General features: G+C 41.2%; 3 protein-coding genes across 7 annotated transcripts; 1 reads left to right on the forward strand and 2 right to left on the reverse strand.

Moving 5' to 3' along the window:
• Positions 1–2,320: 2,320 nt before the first annotated feature.
• sult3st1 (sulfotransferase family 3, cytosolic sulfotransferase 1) lies at positions 2,321–4,596 on the reverse strand. Its single transcript, XM_046866050.1, has 6 exons — positions 4,417–4,596; positions 4,101–4,309; positions 3,440–3,566; positions 3,087–3,181; positions 2,804–2,978; positions 2,321–2,515 (listed from the first exon to the last, which is right to left on the reverse strand). The coding sequence occupies exons 1-6, from the start codon at positions 4,556–4,558 to the stop codon at positions 2,406–2,408; spliced, it is 858 nt and encodes a 285-aa protein (XP_046722006.1). The 5' UTR covers positions 4,559–4,596; the 3' UTR covers positions 2,321–2,405.
• On the forward strand, positions 4,595–8,406 carry LOC124396768 (GTPase IMAP family member 8). 5 transcript variants are annotated; one of them, XM_046866053.1, is made up of 3 exons: positions 4,595–4,709; positions 4,999–5,242; positions 7,203–8,406. In XM_046866053.1, the coding sequence occupies exons 2-3, from the start codon at positions 5,212–5,214 to the stop codon at positions 7,895–7,897; spliced, it is 726 nt and encodes a 241-aa protein (XP_046722009.1). In that variant the 5' UTR covers positions 4,595–4,709; positions 4,999–5,211; the 3' UTR covers positions 7,898–8,406. The 5 variants fall into 5 exon arrangements, with proteins under 5 accessions (XP_046722009.1, XP_046722010.1, XP_046722011.1 ...); XM_046866054.1 differs by having other exon boundaries at positions 4,598–4,709; positions 5,181–5,242; XM_046866055.1 differs by having other exon boundaries at positions 4,646–4,709; positions 5,185–5,242.
• On the reverse strand, positions 8,032–12,575 carry apol (apolipoprotein L). Its single transcript, XM_046866049.1, has 5 exons — positions 11,967–12,575; positions 10,773–11,360; positions 10,655–10,690; positions 9,602–9,700; positions 8,032–9,493 (listed from the first exon to the last, which is right to left on the reverse strand). The coding sequence occupies exons 1-5, from the start codon at positions 11,981–11,983 to the stop codon at positions 8,554–8,556; spliced, it is 1,680 nt and encodes a 559-aa protein (XP_046722005.1). The 5' UTR covers positions 11,984–12,575; the 3' UTR covers positions 8,032–8,553.
• Positions 12,576–14,244: the final 1,669 nt, after the last annotated feature.

The raw sequence follows: 14,244 nt of genomic DNA on the forward strand, positions 1-14,244 counted from the left end.
AAGTTTAGTGGTTTAGTGATTCAGTGTGGACTCGTGGTGTTCTGCATCAACATAAGAATATGGTAAAAAGTAGTAGTACATCATGGAGGATTTCTCGGCATCGTTCCAGACGAGTGACACAAATGGAAGAAGGAAAGGTTTTATTACCAGATAACAACAAAGTCCAGCTCCACCCAGTGAACACGACGGCACTCTCAAGCCATCTGTGTTTCCTTAAGCAGATTAGATATGAAGAGATTCAGACAGCTTATCATCTCCATTTATCAGATCATCCATCCAAATTTAATGTAGAAGAATTTTTCATTACAGATTTTATAAGTATACAACAAATGTTCCTCATGTGAAATAATCAAATGATTTTCTTTCACCAAATGAAATTACACTGGGTATAAACCCCTCTGTCCTTCATCCAGATGTTTATCTGCTCGTGTGACAGCGTCTGGGTTTTAATTAGGTGTAAACTGACTGGATGGGAAATTGCGTCATTTCTGCTGAGGCAATGAAGAGCGATGGTTAGGATGGTGATGGTGTGTTTGAGAAGAACAGCTGAAGAAAAAGAATAAAATCTCACAACACCTTCATTATTATTGAGCTCTGCTGCGGCAGTGATGTTCTCCAGGAGCAAACTAAATTCTCCGAAAATAAAATTAAGATGCTAAACACCTCATATGCACCAGCTGCAGGAGAGGCAGCTTTATTTTTAGTCTTCTTATAAAAATGCACAGATTCCGAATAGAATCCAATACCACAGGATTATCAGGGTGTTTTTTACACTGCCTGAGGAGAAAGTGAGGGAAAGCGACATTAAATATTACAGTACTGTCGCTTTTCCACTCTACATTATAAAAGTTAGCTCGGATCACACAACACAATTCCGATCACACTACTCCGATCACACAATTCCGATCACACTACTCCGATCACACACCGATCACACAATTCGATCACACAATTCCGCTCACACTACTCCGATCACACAATTCCGCTCACACTACTCCGATCACACACCCGATCACACTACTCCGATCACACACCCGATCACACTACTCCGATCACACAACTCCGATCACACAATTCCGATCACACAATTCCGTTCACACTACTCCGATCACACAATTCCGTTCACACTACTCCGATCACACAATTCCGATCACACAATTCCGTTCACACTACTCCGATCACACAATTCCGATCACACTACTCCGATCACACAATTCCGATCACACTACTCCGATCACACAATTCCGATCACACAATTCCGTTCACACTACTCCGATCACACAATTCCAATCACACTACTCCGACCACACAATTCCGTTCACAATACTCCGATCACACAATTCCGATCACACTACTCCGATCACACAATTCCGATCACACTACTCCGATCACACACCGATCACACAATTCCGCTCACACTACTCCGATCACACAATTCCAATCACACTACTCCGACCACACACCGTTCACAATACTCCGATCACACAATTCCGATCACACTACTCCGATCACACAATTCCGATCACACTACTCCGATCACACAATTCCGATCACTCTACTCCGATCACACAATTCCGATCACACTACTCCGATCACACAATTCCGATCACTCTACTCCGATCACACAATTCTGATCACACAATTCCGTTCACACTACTCCGATCACACAATTCCGATCACACTACTCCGACTCACAAAATTCCGTTCACACTACTCCGATCGCACGACTCCACGGCTCCGGTAAGCTTAGTATAAATACTGCACTTTTGTCAGAGCTGCTGTTACTGAAAATCAAACAAATCTTTCTGAAGAGCATCATCATCATCATCATCATCATCATCTGCTCTGCAGAACGAGTACATGGCTTTAATAACATCCACAAACTCGTGTTAAATAAACCTCCGTTTGAGAGTCTGAAGCACAAACCCACTGCTGAAAGTAAACAGTGTAATTGTGTGTAGTTACAGTGAGGGATCTGATCCTGGGGTTGATCTGATCCTGGGGTTGATCTGATCCTGGGGTTGATCTGATCCTGGGGTTGATCTGATCCTGGGGTTGATCTGATCCTGGTGCAGGTTTGTTTGAATTGTGTGCGGTTTGATTTCTACTCTGCTTCACTGATGAAGAACTTCCATCAATGTATTGCAGAAGAAGAAAATAAAATTCATCATACCTGATGGTCTGATTGGAGGGGATTAGTTCTGTGTTTTATTTCTCCACATGAGCGTGAAGTGAATTTGTTCTGGATTCCATTAAAACAGGAGAAAAGTAGAGCGATTGAGATCTTCAGCACAGTCAAATGATGGACATGAACACAGGATTAAATGATTAATATTCTTTAATGCCACTCATCATATCTGTGATCAGAAACACATGATTATCATTAGGATCAGTTCTACATCTTTTTATTCCCATGTGAATGTAAAAGGCAGATCCTTCATCTTCTCCTGATAGATCTGATCAAACATCTCATTCTGGGCCACAGTGAAGGTGTTCTTCCAGTCTCCAAACATCCCTGAAACATTCCAAACATAGTGCACAAAGTGCTCTTAAAGAAAAATCTAATCTAAATCCAGTGTTTAAGTAATGGCACCCTGCCCTGAACCTGCTGCATGATTCTCTTCACTTTCAACAAAAATAACTGAAGACCTTCTCTGACCTGCTCATAATCACCTCATAATCATGTCCTGAACATGTCTGGTGGAGTGATCTCGAAACTCTGGTTCAAATCATTTACACATAAAACACTTTCCATGGAGGCCATTATTGTGCGTGGTATTGCACATGGTGTGTGAACTCTGACCTTTGCGCATGAACTGGCCTTTCTGTAACAGATCTTCAGGAAGAAACTCATAGTTTGCTTTTGGGTCCTTCTTCATGTTCTTGAAGGTTGTTTTCTCCACAATGTCACACAGAGCAGCTTCACTCAGATCTCGACCCAAGAACTTGCTGATCTTTTCCACAGCAGACCTGAGATCCTGAGACACGCAGGAGACACCAGACGCCAAACTCACATTAGACTCATTTAGAACGTGGTTTTGTTTCTTTATTGTTATAATAAACCAAACCATGTGCTGGAGCTTTACCAGGATCATGTGCTCATACGTGAGGAACAGGATGTCGTACTGGTGTCGGTGTGTGTACCACTCTCGCACATGATCAAACCATGAAGATCCAGCAACTGCAGTCAACACACATTACAGCAACAATCACACCATCACAATCCTCCTGACCTACAACACACACGTTCCTCCTCCCTCTGTTTACTATCTAATGCACTCAGTGAGCTCATATGGATCTTCTGATGGAACACGATTACACCAGTTCCTCAGAGTTCTAGTGTGGTCCAAGAGACAGAACACCACCATGGATTATCTGGTCTCATATGGGTAGAACCTGAGCAAGGCATACAGAAGAACATTCAGTCCTTCAGCCTCACCATCTCCAGCCAGATACTGCTGCAGAAACTCCTCAAAGCTCTTAGGAGTCTCCAGCGTAGTCCAGGCATGGCAGAAGTGGAAATAAGATACCACGTTGTCCTTAGGGTTCCTCCTCACATACACAATCTGATGTTTAAACACAGACAAGAGCAGATATGAACCAGTTTCTTACAACAAATAAAACATACAGACATGTTAATGGTTCTTCACTGGTTCCTTTGGAACCTGAGACCTGTTCCACATCATAAACCCTGCAGGAATATAAGAACCAATAAACAAGTGAAGAACCTCAGGAAAGTGATCTTCTCTCCATGGACCTTTAACTACTCGCTCTTTAAAACCCAAATGATCTGTAAACGTAAATTAGAGATAGAAATGTATTTTTTTATAGAACTGCAGAAACATCAGCAAAAATATATCTTTTATTTAATCTAAATATTTAATAAAGTAATAAATTCATTATCATTTAATAAAATATAATATTTAATAAACTCCAATCAAACTTAATGTACAGTAGATTTAAAAGATTTAATTTATTTCAAACTGAAATTATGTTTTAAATAAATGATGAAAAAGAAATAATCTGTAATCTCTGTTAAATACCAGAGTAAAGTAAAGTGTGGTTTTATATGAAAGAGGTTGAATGCTGGTGTTTGTTACTTTAGCCTTTTTGCCCTTCAGCTCGGGGGGCATGAGTCTGGGTGGGAGGTGAGATGTGAAGAGACGAGGGGACGGCCGTGAGGAATAATCAGCGTGACCTTCAGGAAACTCCAGCCATGGCATTTTCTTCAGATTGTTGGAAACGTCGCTGTTGTGTTGGAGATCTGACTCGCAGATTAACGTGATAATGTTCTGAGTCCATATCGTTCCTGTGAAAGAACTTCCACTGTAACCGTACACTTTAAAACACACTGGTGCTTCAACAGCGATCACCTTCATGATCCATATCAGCTTTCTCAGAATGATTAGCTCTCACCTGACTTTGGATACGTCACCAAAAAGATATCGCTGTCTCGTATCCGGAAGCTCTGAAGAGAATCCATGTGTTCGGCGGTGGTCATCCCAGTGGTGAAAACAAGACCTTTATATTTACAGAGATACTCACTGATGTGTTCCATTCTACCTGCTGGAGAACTGCTGGGGCTAAAGAGCTGCTGGTGCTGGAGAACTGCTGGTGCTGGAGAGCTGCTGGTGCTGAAGAACTGCTGGGGCTAAAGAGCTGCTGGAGCTGGAGAACTGCTGGTGCTGGAGAACTGTTTAAACCCCGAGGTGAGCTGAAGCAGGGGTGTGAATCTGTGCAGGTGGACTTTGGCACTGTGATCACGGAGAAGAGGAAGAGTGCAGATAATAAAATAATCAGAATCTAACACATGCTCTTCTGAGTTTCAGTATTTGTTTTATATGGAGGTAAATATTTACCAAAACAATGAAAATATATAAAAGTACAATTTTAATGCTCATAACCGACATTTTCATTCTGTTATACTGCTGTGTGTGTGTGTGTGTGTGTGTGTGTGTGTGTGTGTGTGTGTGTGTGTGTGTGTGTGTGTGTGTGCAGGTTAATCACTAACTCTGGGTTTACTCTCAGTCACACTGCCTTTCAGATCTGCTGACGGACCAGAGGGAAAGACTTCACTTGACTTGATTTATTTTCAGTTAAAGGGTTTAATGTTTAAATGTTTAATGTGTAAATGAGATTTAGAGTTTAGATTTGTAAAGTTTTTGAAATCTTTTGATCAGAAAGGCAGGAGGTGCGACGACGCTGAAGGTGATGGAAAAGCCAGGAGGATCACACCTTCATGGTCAGTATACACTTTTAACCTCCATTTACACAATAACTGCTGTATTTATAATCAGTTCTGTAGCAGCAGCTCCTTCACAGGGACGTTAATAAGACGTGAAACAAAGCATGTGGAATTGTTGATCTGGTGAAGGAAGAGAACAACTGATTATACTGTAAATAAGAACAAGAACTGAACTGTTTCAGCAAAGTTCCAAAATATGATGTGTGTAATGTGAAGTAGTGATGAGCATCTCCAAAACTGATTCACATGTGATTCACATGTCAATGCAATGTCAAGGGTCAGGGGTTAGGATTAGGGTTAGGAAAAGGGGTTAGGATTAGGATTAGGGGTTAGGATTAGGGGTTGGGATTAAGATTAGGATTAGGGGTTAGGATTAAGATTAGGGTTAGGATTAGGGGTTAGGGGTTAGGGTTAGGATTACTGTTAGGATTATGGGTTAGGATTAGGATTAGGGGTTAGGATTAGGGGTTAGGATTAGGATTAGGGGTTAGGATTAGGGGTTAGGGGTTAGGATTAGGGGTTAGGATTAGGATTAGGGGTTAGGGTTAGGATTAGGGGTTAGGATTAGGGGTTAGGGTTAGGATTAGGGGTTAGGATTAGGATTAGGGGTTAGGATTAGGATTAGCGGTTAGGATTTCTGTATTTCTACAGTACTTCTGTAGTGCAAAAGAGAAAGAAGATGAAATAAACCCAGACGTTCAGGCAGGAAGAAATAAACCTACATATATAATATTAGTATTGGTCACTTGCTAAATAATAAAGTGTAGCACATGCACTAATCAGTATATATAAATACATCGTTTTAACTGATGCAAATATTTTAAAACGATGCTTCACGATACAAATGTAAATGTCAATACTCTTGTATTTATTTCCCAATTGCTGTGCAGTGAGGAACAAAAGGTTTCAGAACATGCTGTTATAAAAAAATCATCAACACTGGGGTGCTAAATCCATTTCATTACACAATTACACCTCCACATTGTTTTACATTTATACTGTTTATATATGTGTGTGTGTGTGTGTGTGTGTGTGTGTGTGTGTGTGTGTGCCAGTGTTCCACATGCTTTACATTTCTCTTTAAATACCAGCACAGTGTTTAAACTAAACACACACTCATACAGTGTTCTCATGGGTTTTTGTTGTGGTCTTCCCACTAAATGCCTTGTAATGGTGTCACCACACAACCACACACACACACACACACACACACACACAATCTGGATCAAAGGTTTTTCATGCAACACGTGAATAAACAAAAGTAAAAAATGAAATGAAACATTAATATTCATAAAGAAATCTATAAAGCACTGTGTCATGATGGAGCTGAAGAACCTGTACAGAAGATATTATACACACGATCATAAACAGACACATGGACAGTGTTAGCAGGAGAAACAGCATGTTAGCGGCACTTTCACGTGCGTTTCACGTGTTAATCTAATAATCATGAATATTAACAAAACACCTGCGACATTACAGGATCATGTTCTAAACATTATCATTATCAGTATAAAAACATCCAGAACTTCAACTTACAGTCAAACCTGTGAGCACTGGGGTTCATCCATCATACACACCATGAGATCTTTTACATAAAACAAAACCCTACAAGATCTAAAACACGTGCTGGATGAAGAACACAGCAGGTAGTTTACTAAAAGTTTCCCTTTAAAAATTTAAATTCAGTAAAAATACAAAAGTCTTGTTGTGAAATATCTGATAAAACTCTGTTTATCTTTTGTTTATTATTAATCATGACCTTGTAGATTCTATTTATCTGCTGTCACATGACCTTGGTGTCACATGACCCTGTGCTGTATAAATCAGTGGCTGAATATCACTGAATTCTGTTTCTGCAGTTGAAACCCGTTTCTGCTCAGTGTGCAGGTTCTTCTGAACTCATTTTCTGTACTTACGTAGTGAAAGCAGACATTTTCTGACTCTATTCCTGCAGATGGTCCCATACACCTGGTCCTGATTGGTGAGAGAGAAGCCGGGAAGAGTGCAGCTGGAAATGCCATCCTGGGCACCATGGCCTTCGACCAGGTTGGAGTGAGGACCAGGACAAGCGTGCGTGGAGAAGGTGTGGTGAGGGGAAGGCATGTAGTGGTGGTAGATACACCAGGCTGGGATTGGTTTAACCTGAGCGGTGCCTCAGCATCTCCTGCCACTATTAGGAAGGAGATGATCTCAGGGATGACCCTGTGCCACCCAGGTGCCCACGCGCTGCTGCTGGTGGTTCCTCTGTCGTTCTCCTTCTCTGCAAGGGAGCGCCATGTTTTGGAAGAACATGTAGATCTGTTTGGACCAAAAGCCTGGAGATACACCATGGTCCTGTTCACTGTGATCGACACCAAGCGTCTCCGTGACTCCACCCTGAAGGACGAAGTGGAGATGAACAGTGAGCTGTATAAGCTGGTAGAGAAGTGTGGTGGGTGGTACCATGCGCTCCATGGTAGACCCAAGAGAGGAGAGGACCAGGTAGCAGAACTGTTGTCCAAGATCCAGAAGATGGCGTTAACTGATGGAGAAACCATGCTCCTCAGTGACCAAGTGCTCGAGTGGTACAGGGAGACAGAGGAGCAGCAGGAAATGAGAGAAGAACAAGAGAGGAGGCAAAGGGTCCAAAACCTCAGGAGATGTCAGTGACTGGGCGAGACAGAACGTGGTTGACTCGGGTCTGAAAGGCTCAGTAGAAGAAACAGGAGAAGACGGAGATGTGCAACCACAGAGACTCATGTACTCCTTCACATGCACTTCACAAACACACACACACACACACGTGAATGAAGATTCTTTATTACAGTGACAGAACTTTAGAGTTATGAAATGATCAAGTTTCAGTTGTTCACTGGAGAAAACCACAACACACCAGTTTCCTGTGTGATTATTTCCCTGGTCTGTAGAAGCTGATACGCACCACAACGCTCAGAAATAAACACACAATCAGCATCGAAACAGAAGAAATATAAAAAAAAGCAGTATTGATTTTATAAATGATGTTAAATGTTAATCAGCACGCCGTGACTCATCATAAAAATCTCAATGAAATCATTCATGATTAGATATTTACATCTTTTTCCTGTTAAACAACATGAAGATTGAATCTGATCAAACAGTGGAAATAAACTATTATCTGAGATGATCCAAAGCTTTAGTGTGCATTTAATGACATCACAAAATGAGCCCCACCCCAGAATGAGTTGTAGAAAAAAACGTCTCTGTTCCTGTGAACTGTTACGATCCAAACCAAACCCAACAGAACCAGTTCACCAGCCGCCTTCCTGTGTGTGTTCGGGTCGATCTTAAGGACGGAAAGGCTGCTCTAGAACCTCCTGATTCTTGTAAAAACTTGGCATTGCTTCACATAGATGGTCATGGATCTTCTGCCATGCCTCCACTTCCGAGCGCCACAGAACTGATCTGGACCGAATGATCTGAGCCACTTCATTTTTGCTTCCTTTGGCCAGACTCATGCCGTCTTTGCAGATAAACAGAACATCCAGACCAATAAAGAGGACATTTAACCCGATTAAGCCGGCCCTGGCTGACTTCGAAAGGGCCAGGGGAGCTCCTTTAGCCATTTGCCCAATGTCAGGAAGATCTGCAGCAAGCTGGGGAATGTTCCGAACTGCTTTAGCCTCCTGAAGACCCACATTAACTGCGGCTCCAACCACGTCATCAGGTCCAATAGGTTTTGCAGGCAAAGCTCCATCCACGAGGTCATCAATACCATTGCCTCCTGCTGCACCCTTAGTAGCCTGTTTCTCATCTTTAAGGTCGTTAGAAACCCCATCACCACCTGGTACAGACCCGTACCTGCTGGCCGCTTCTTCTATACAGTCGAGGATCTTCTGCACATCTTCCATAAACCTGATGAAGATGTTGTTGGCATTTTGTCCATGATGTTTGTTGACTGCCATTTCAGTGATGCCTGTGACAATACCATTAACACCACTGGTGACTCCGAGACCAACACCTGTGAGTGTGAGGGCCAGAGATGCTCCTGCAGTGACTGGAGCGAGAGCTAAACCTACGATGGACAAAACACCTCCTGCAATACCCACTGAACTTCCAGCTACAGTGGAGATGTTGGAGCCCTTCTTCATCTTGTCCAGCTGAACTGCAGCTTCTTCTAATTCAGACAGGAAGTCCAGCATTCTGTTGTGCTGTGTGCTGAATATAAACATGAAGTCCTGTGCTTTCATGTCGAATAGGAAAGTCAGCCTGAACGATTCATCCATCCTGTGAAGAACATTTTATTTCATTTCAAAAATCAATTATTAATAAAGAAGAACAATCTGGTCAGTTTTCTCTCCAAATAATAAGAAAGAAAGAAATGAAATGCTTTACCTGAGTTTGGTCAGCTGAAGTAAATGGTCATGTAATTTCTGCAGAGACTCCTCGCTCATGTTCAAATGAATCTTCAGGGAGGATTTTCCAGTTTTCCATCTGTAACATAGATGTTATCTAAAACATCTAAACCACGTGTGATTTCCTCAGGTAGCTCCTGACTCAGGTAGCTCCTGACACGTGACAGTATCAGTATGTGCACTTTAACTCCCTCCAAGCAGAGAAACTGATCTCAAAAACTAAGACTTCTGAAAAACCTACAATTATATTTGTTTTGTCTCTTAAATTAGATCTTTCATCAGAATTTAGTTCAGCAGTTACTTCTAAAAATCACATTCATCATGTTGTTCAGTCAGGATTTAGACCTTCACAGATCTACAGAAGCGCTGGTAGAACATGACCCACTACAGGCCTCTGATCCAGTCTCCTGCAACAAATCCTACACTTCCAGACAGACTGCAAAGTGCTCAGGGTTAAAGGAGTATCTGCACCAGGTTCAGGTGTTAATGTGAAGAACCACTGTATCATGAGATGTGTGAAGTGTGTTAATATTAATAAACCCTGTGGTAGCAGGACTGCTGTGTCCTGATACACATGAAGATCGAATTCCCTAATTTTCATCATATTACTCCATTAAATCCTGCACTATGTGTGTGCACTGTTTATAATGTTCTAATGACCTCTGAAGCACTTCCTGGTCTCACCACATGGTTCCTTTGTTCTCCTCCACGCCTGCTTTGATCACACGACTCTTTCCTAAAACCTCGAATAATAAAACCTCACCACCCCCACGGATCGAGAATTAACCTTTTAATTGCTGCTTAAGATTCAGACGTGAGAAAAGCGTGGATTCTGAAGCGATGTGTTTAATCAGATCCATGAGGTCTGAGTGCACACCTTCACCATCCAGACCTTCCTTACCAAGAGATTCTTATCTGCACGACTTTATACGCAGAAGGAAACAGTTTCAGGTAGAAAAATGGCCATAAAGTTCAAATGTAAATTTATAAAATGAAGGAAAAGGAGAAGAAAACTTTTCTTGATGACACTTACTCATGAAAACCTCGAGAACCTGAAATGCTCCTGGATCTGCAAAGAGGAACAACAGTTTCTCCGTTAAACTTAATACATGCAGCACATTACAGCTTCATCAGAATAAAGAAATCAATACTTTTTCTCCATCTTTTCACAGATCTGCTGAGTGATGCGGATGTATTTGTCCAGCTGGAGGGCCAGGACGTCCACGTTGCTGAGACTCGGCAGAAAGAAAGCTCCTGCGTCTCTCTTGAAGTGGATGAGGAGTGGAGACACAATCCTGGCTGTGGAGATCACCAAACGCACGGACATGGAACTCACTCCGGTTGGCATGAAGCTCTCACCCATGAAGACGAACAGTGAGGTGACTGCTAACTTCTCCACTGCATCCAGGAAGCAGTGGAGTTTCTCCAGGCCTTCTAGAGTGTTCTTCAGAACTTCTCCTAACTCCTTCTCCAGCTCCTGCCTCTTGGTATCTGCTGTAAACTGGGTCAGGCTGCTCCATGTGTACTCACCAAAAGCCTTGGCTTTGTCTTCAGACTTCTGAACATGGTCAAACTTCAGAGTGATCTGATCGGCCCGATCCTTGATGTCTCTCATCATCTCGAGCTCGGTCTCTCTCTGTAAGGTCCATTTGGACTCTCCATCACAAAACTCCTTCAGTGTTTCAGTGTATTTCAGAGATTGTAAGATGTACTCTCGCAGCTGCTCCTGTAGTTTCTCTCTGTGGTGAAAAACACAGTGTTTAAACACCTTTTACACGTGAACACTGCACACCCATAAATACAGGGATGCCAGGTGTTGCATTTTCACTTATTATTATTAAAATACTGACCTTCAATTATAAAGATTAATGCTGACATCACATTTTTAAAACCAAGTTGAAATAAAGTTCAGCAGTGATCATGAAGGTAAAGTTTAGATGATGGATAAGGAAATAAATTGCTGTAAGTATATCTAACACAGAGTGAAGGAGTCATGCAGAACTTCTGGACCACACCTGAACCTGTAATGTTTCTCCACCCAAACAAAAGCTCCTGAGCCTCTAATCAGTTTTTTTAAATGAGGAATTGATCTTTCAGCGGCTCTTATTTATACACAACACTAAAAAATACAACACAACAATCCAACATTAACATCTACAAGACACAAAAGAGCAGATCTGAATCAGGTTCACATGAATGTAGGAGAAATTCCTGATGTGAACATGTGCAGTACAGAACCGAACCCATGTGATCAGTACATTTACAGCTGTTGGTATGATCTGATCTGCTTGAGATGGAGCTTCATAAATTCATCTCCTGCTTTATAAAATATAAAATTTACTAACTTGATTTTGGAAGCCATCAGACGCTTTCTGTTTCACTTCTTCCTCAACTTCAAATCAAACATGAATCTCTTCTTCCTCTTCTCCTCCTCTCTTCTCCCCTGTGCTGTATAGAATCCTGGTCAGGTTGTGGACGCTTCTGAGATGTTTTTATGCTCTGACAGTAACTGCGGTGGAACTCAGTTTCCTCCTTCAGGGTTTAATGGAGTCACAACAACAACAACAACTGACGCGCTCGAGCTTCACTTTCAGTCTTAAACAGATCTCTGGCTACAGACTTAATAAGGAAGCGACAAATAAAGATAATAATAATAAGTAATCAGAAGATATTCAGCAGAAAGACGACGCTTTGACTTCTTCTCTGCTGAACGGCTGCAACATTACAGCTGGAAAATAATCCTCAGTTTCTCTCCAAGCGACTCCTTAAAGTGAGTCAGGGGATTCGAATCACTGAGAATCGGTTCTCCTCCCACGCTGTCAAATTGCTGTTTAGATTTAGTGAAGGTGTAACAAAGATATTTGTGTGGGGTTTTTTTTTTTTTAAATAAAATCCGAATTCTCAAAAGTGTCTCTGAAAATATCTACAGATCCTGCTCCGAGTGATCCAGATGAACCGACACAGAACCGAAACTGAGTCAGTGCAGTGACGTCAGTGTAATTACTTTCGTTTCTGTTCCGTGGTGAAAGATCTTCTGTCCCTCTGTCTCCATGTCTCTGAGAGAAGATCATCTCCGAGAGTTCCTGGTTTAGTTCCTGGGGAACTAAAAAGAGTGGAAAGAAAAACTCCTAAAATCTAAAACAGCACAGCAAAAGACTAAAAAAAACAAGGAGTTACACGTGGATATGACTGGAGACACAAACAATGGACACCATAACGTAAAAGAGCACGCAGATTAAAACAAGACAGAGGTGGAACTTAAATCCACACAGCAGGATTAGGGAAGGTGGTAGTTTAAACTGCCACTTCTGGGCCCCTGAGCAAAGGCCCTTAACCCCAGAGCTGCTCAGCTGTAAGTCACTCTGGACCCTAAATCTAAAAGTGATTAGAAAGAAAAAATGAGGGACAAGTGGACACAATGGTGACATTTGGTGAAGAAAACATAGAAAACGCAAGGAAAGAAACCCCCTTTTATAATAACAACAATAATAATAATAATAATAATAATAATAATAATAATAATAATAAAACTGCTATTAAGTGCTATTTTACACTGCGAATATTTCCTGCATGAATGGATTTTAGTTCATTAATTTATTTATATATTATTACAACATACAACGAAGACTGGGCTAAACTTCACGTAGCTTTGTGGACTTGTTCTGATGTAACAACAAAAACATACTGTCTAATCAATCAGATATTAGATTACATTTATATACTACATTTATAAACACCAGCACACTTTAAGGTACTCTAACACAAACACATCTCCCAGGGTTTCTGTTCATCAGTCACACAAAGAGCACAGAAACACCGTCAGGGAAAAGCACTTCACCTCTGTGGAACAGTAAATGTGGAGATGTTGTGTAGAAGTGATGAATGATGTGTTGAATCCTGAGCTTATTGATGTGAAAGTGTCAGTAAAGACATGCAGAAGTTCTGGAGAAAACCTGTTCTACTCAGAACCCTGCCCACATGTGCATCAAAATCTTCCTGAAAACAAAACTCTCACTGTCTCAAATCCTGAAGTCAGTCTGGAGAACAGAGTCTGTATTTCTTTCACAGAGAGAAGTGAAGGTGTGATCAAAACTACCTCATAAATAACATGAAACACAGAGGTTCAGACGATGGAGAAGGACTAGTGTGAACATTTCATTCCTAAAACACAGTTAAATCACGTGTTTAACAGTAAAAGTTATATTAATGTATACTGACAGAAGAAAAGGTTTAAATCAGCGCTTTTCTAAAAAGACTATTTCTCATATAAATGATATAAAAAGCGTTCATTATAAAACTCACTTCAGAGAAACTAATGCATTGTTTATTTATTATTGTAAATGAATTTTGATGTAAAGATACAGTGCAAATAGAAAATCTTAAACACATGAAAAGTCAAATGTAGTTCAGGACAATAACAAAAAAATAATGACTTTCACTTTTACAGGAAATGAAACTGTAAATGTTCAGAAGACGATTGTAAGGAAATGATCTATTCTCTGCTGCCTGGACAGGATCCACGTCTGTCATCTAGACAGGATCCACGTCTGTCATCTAGACAGGATCCACGTCTGTCATCTAGACAGGATCCACGTCTGTCATCTAGACAGGATCCACGTCTGT

Source organism: Silurus meridionalis, chromosome 14, assembly GCF_014805685.1.
Source record: "Silurus meridionalis isolate SWU-2019-XX chromosome 14, ASM1480568v1, whole genome shotgun sequence".
In the NCBI taxonomy this organism is placed as follows: domain Eukaryota; kingdom Metazoa; phylum Chordata; class Actinopteri; order Siluriformes; family Siluridae; genus Silurus; species Silurus meridionalis.

What these genes read in the sequence shown, in the direction of transcription:
- LOC124396768 (XM_046866053.1), top strand. Translation starts at nt 5,212, where the DNA reads ATGGAAAAGCCAGGAGGATCACACCTTCATG. An exon ending in AGGAGGATCACACCTTCATG is followed by an intron (nt 5,243 to 7,202) that starts GTCAGTATACAC and finishes CTATTCCTGCAG; the next exon opens with ATGGTCCCATACACCTGGTC.
- sult3st1 (XM_046866050.1), bottom strand. Translation starts at nt 4,558, where the DNA reads ATGGAACACATCAGTGAGTATCTCTGTAAATATAAAGGTCTTGTTTTC. An exon ending in TGAAGGGCAAAAAGGCTAAA is followed by an intron (nt 3,567 to 4,100) that starts GTAACAAACACC and finishes TTTAAACATCAG; the next exon opens with ATTGTGTATGTGAGGAGGAA. An exon ending in AGGCCAGTTCATGCGCAAAG is followed by an intron (nt 2,516 to 2,803) that starts GTCAGAGTTCAC and finishes GGAATGTTTCAG; the next exon opens with GGATGTTTGGAGACTGGAAG.
- apol (XM_046866049.1), bottom strand. An exon ending in TGTGAAAAGATGGAGAAAAA is followed by an intron (nt 10,691 to 10,772) that starts GTATTGATTTCT and finishes TCCTCTTTGCAG; the next exon opens with ATCCAGGAGCATTTCAGGTT. An exon ending in CTTCAGCTGACCAAACTCAG is followed by an intron (nt 9,494 to 9,601) that starts GTAAAGCATTTC and finishes TGTTCTTCACAG; the next exon opens with GATGGATGAATCGTTCAGGC.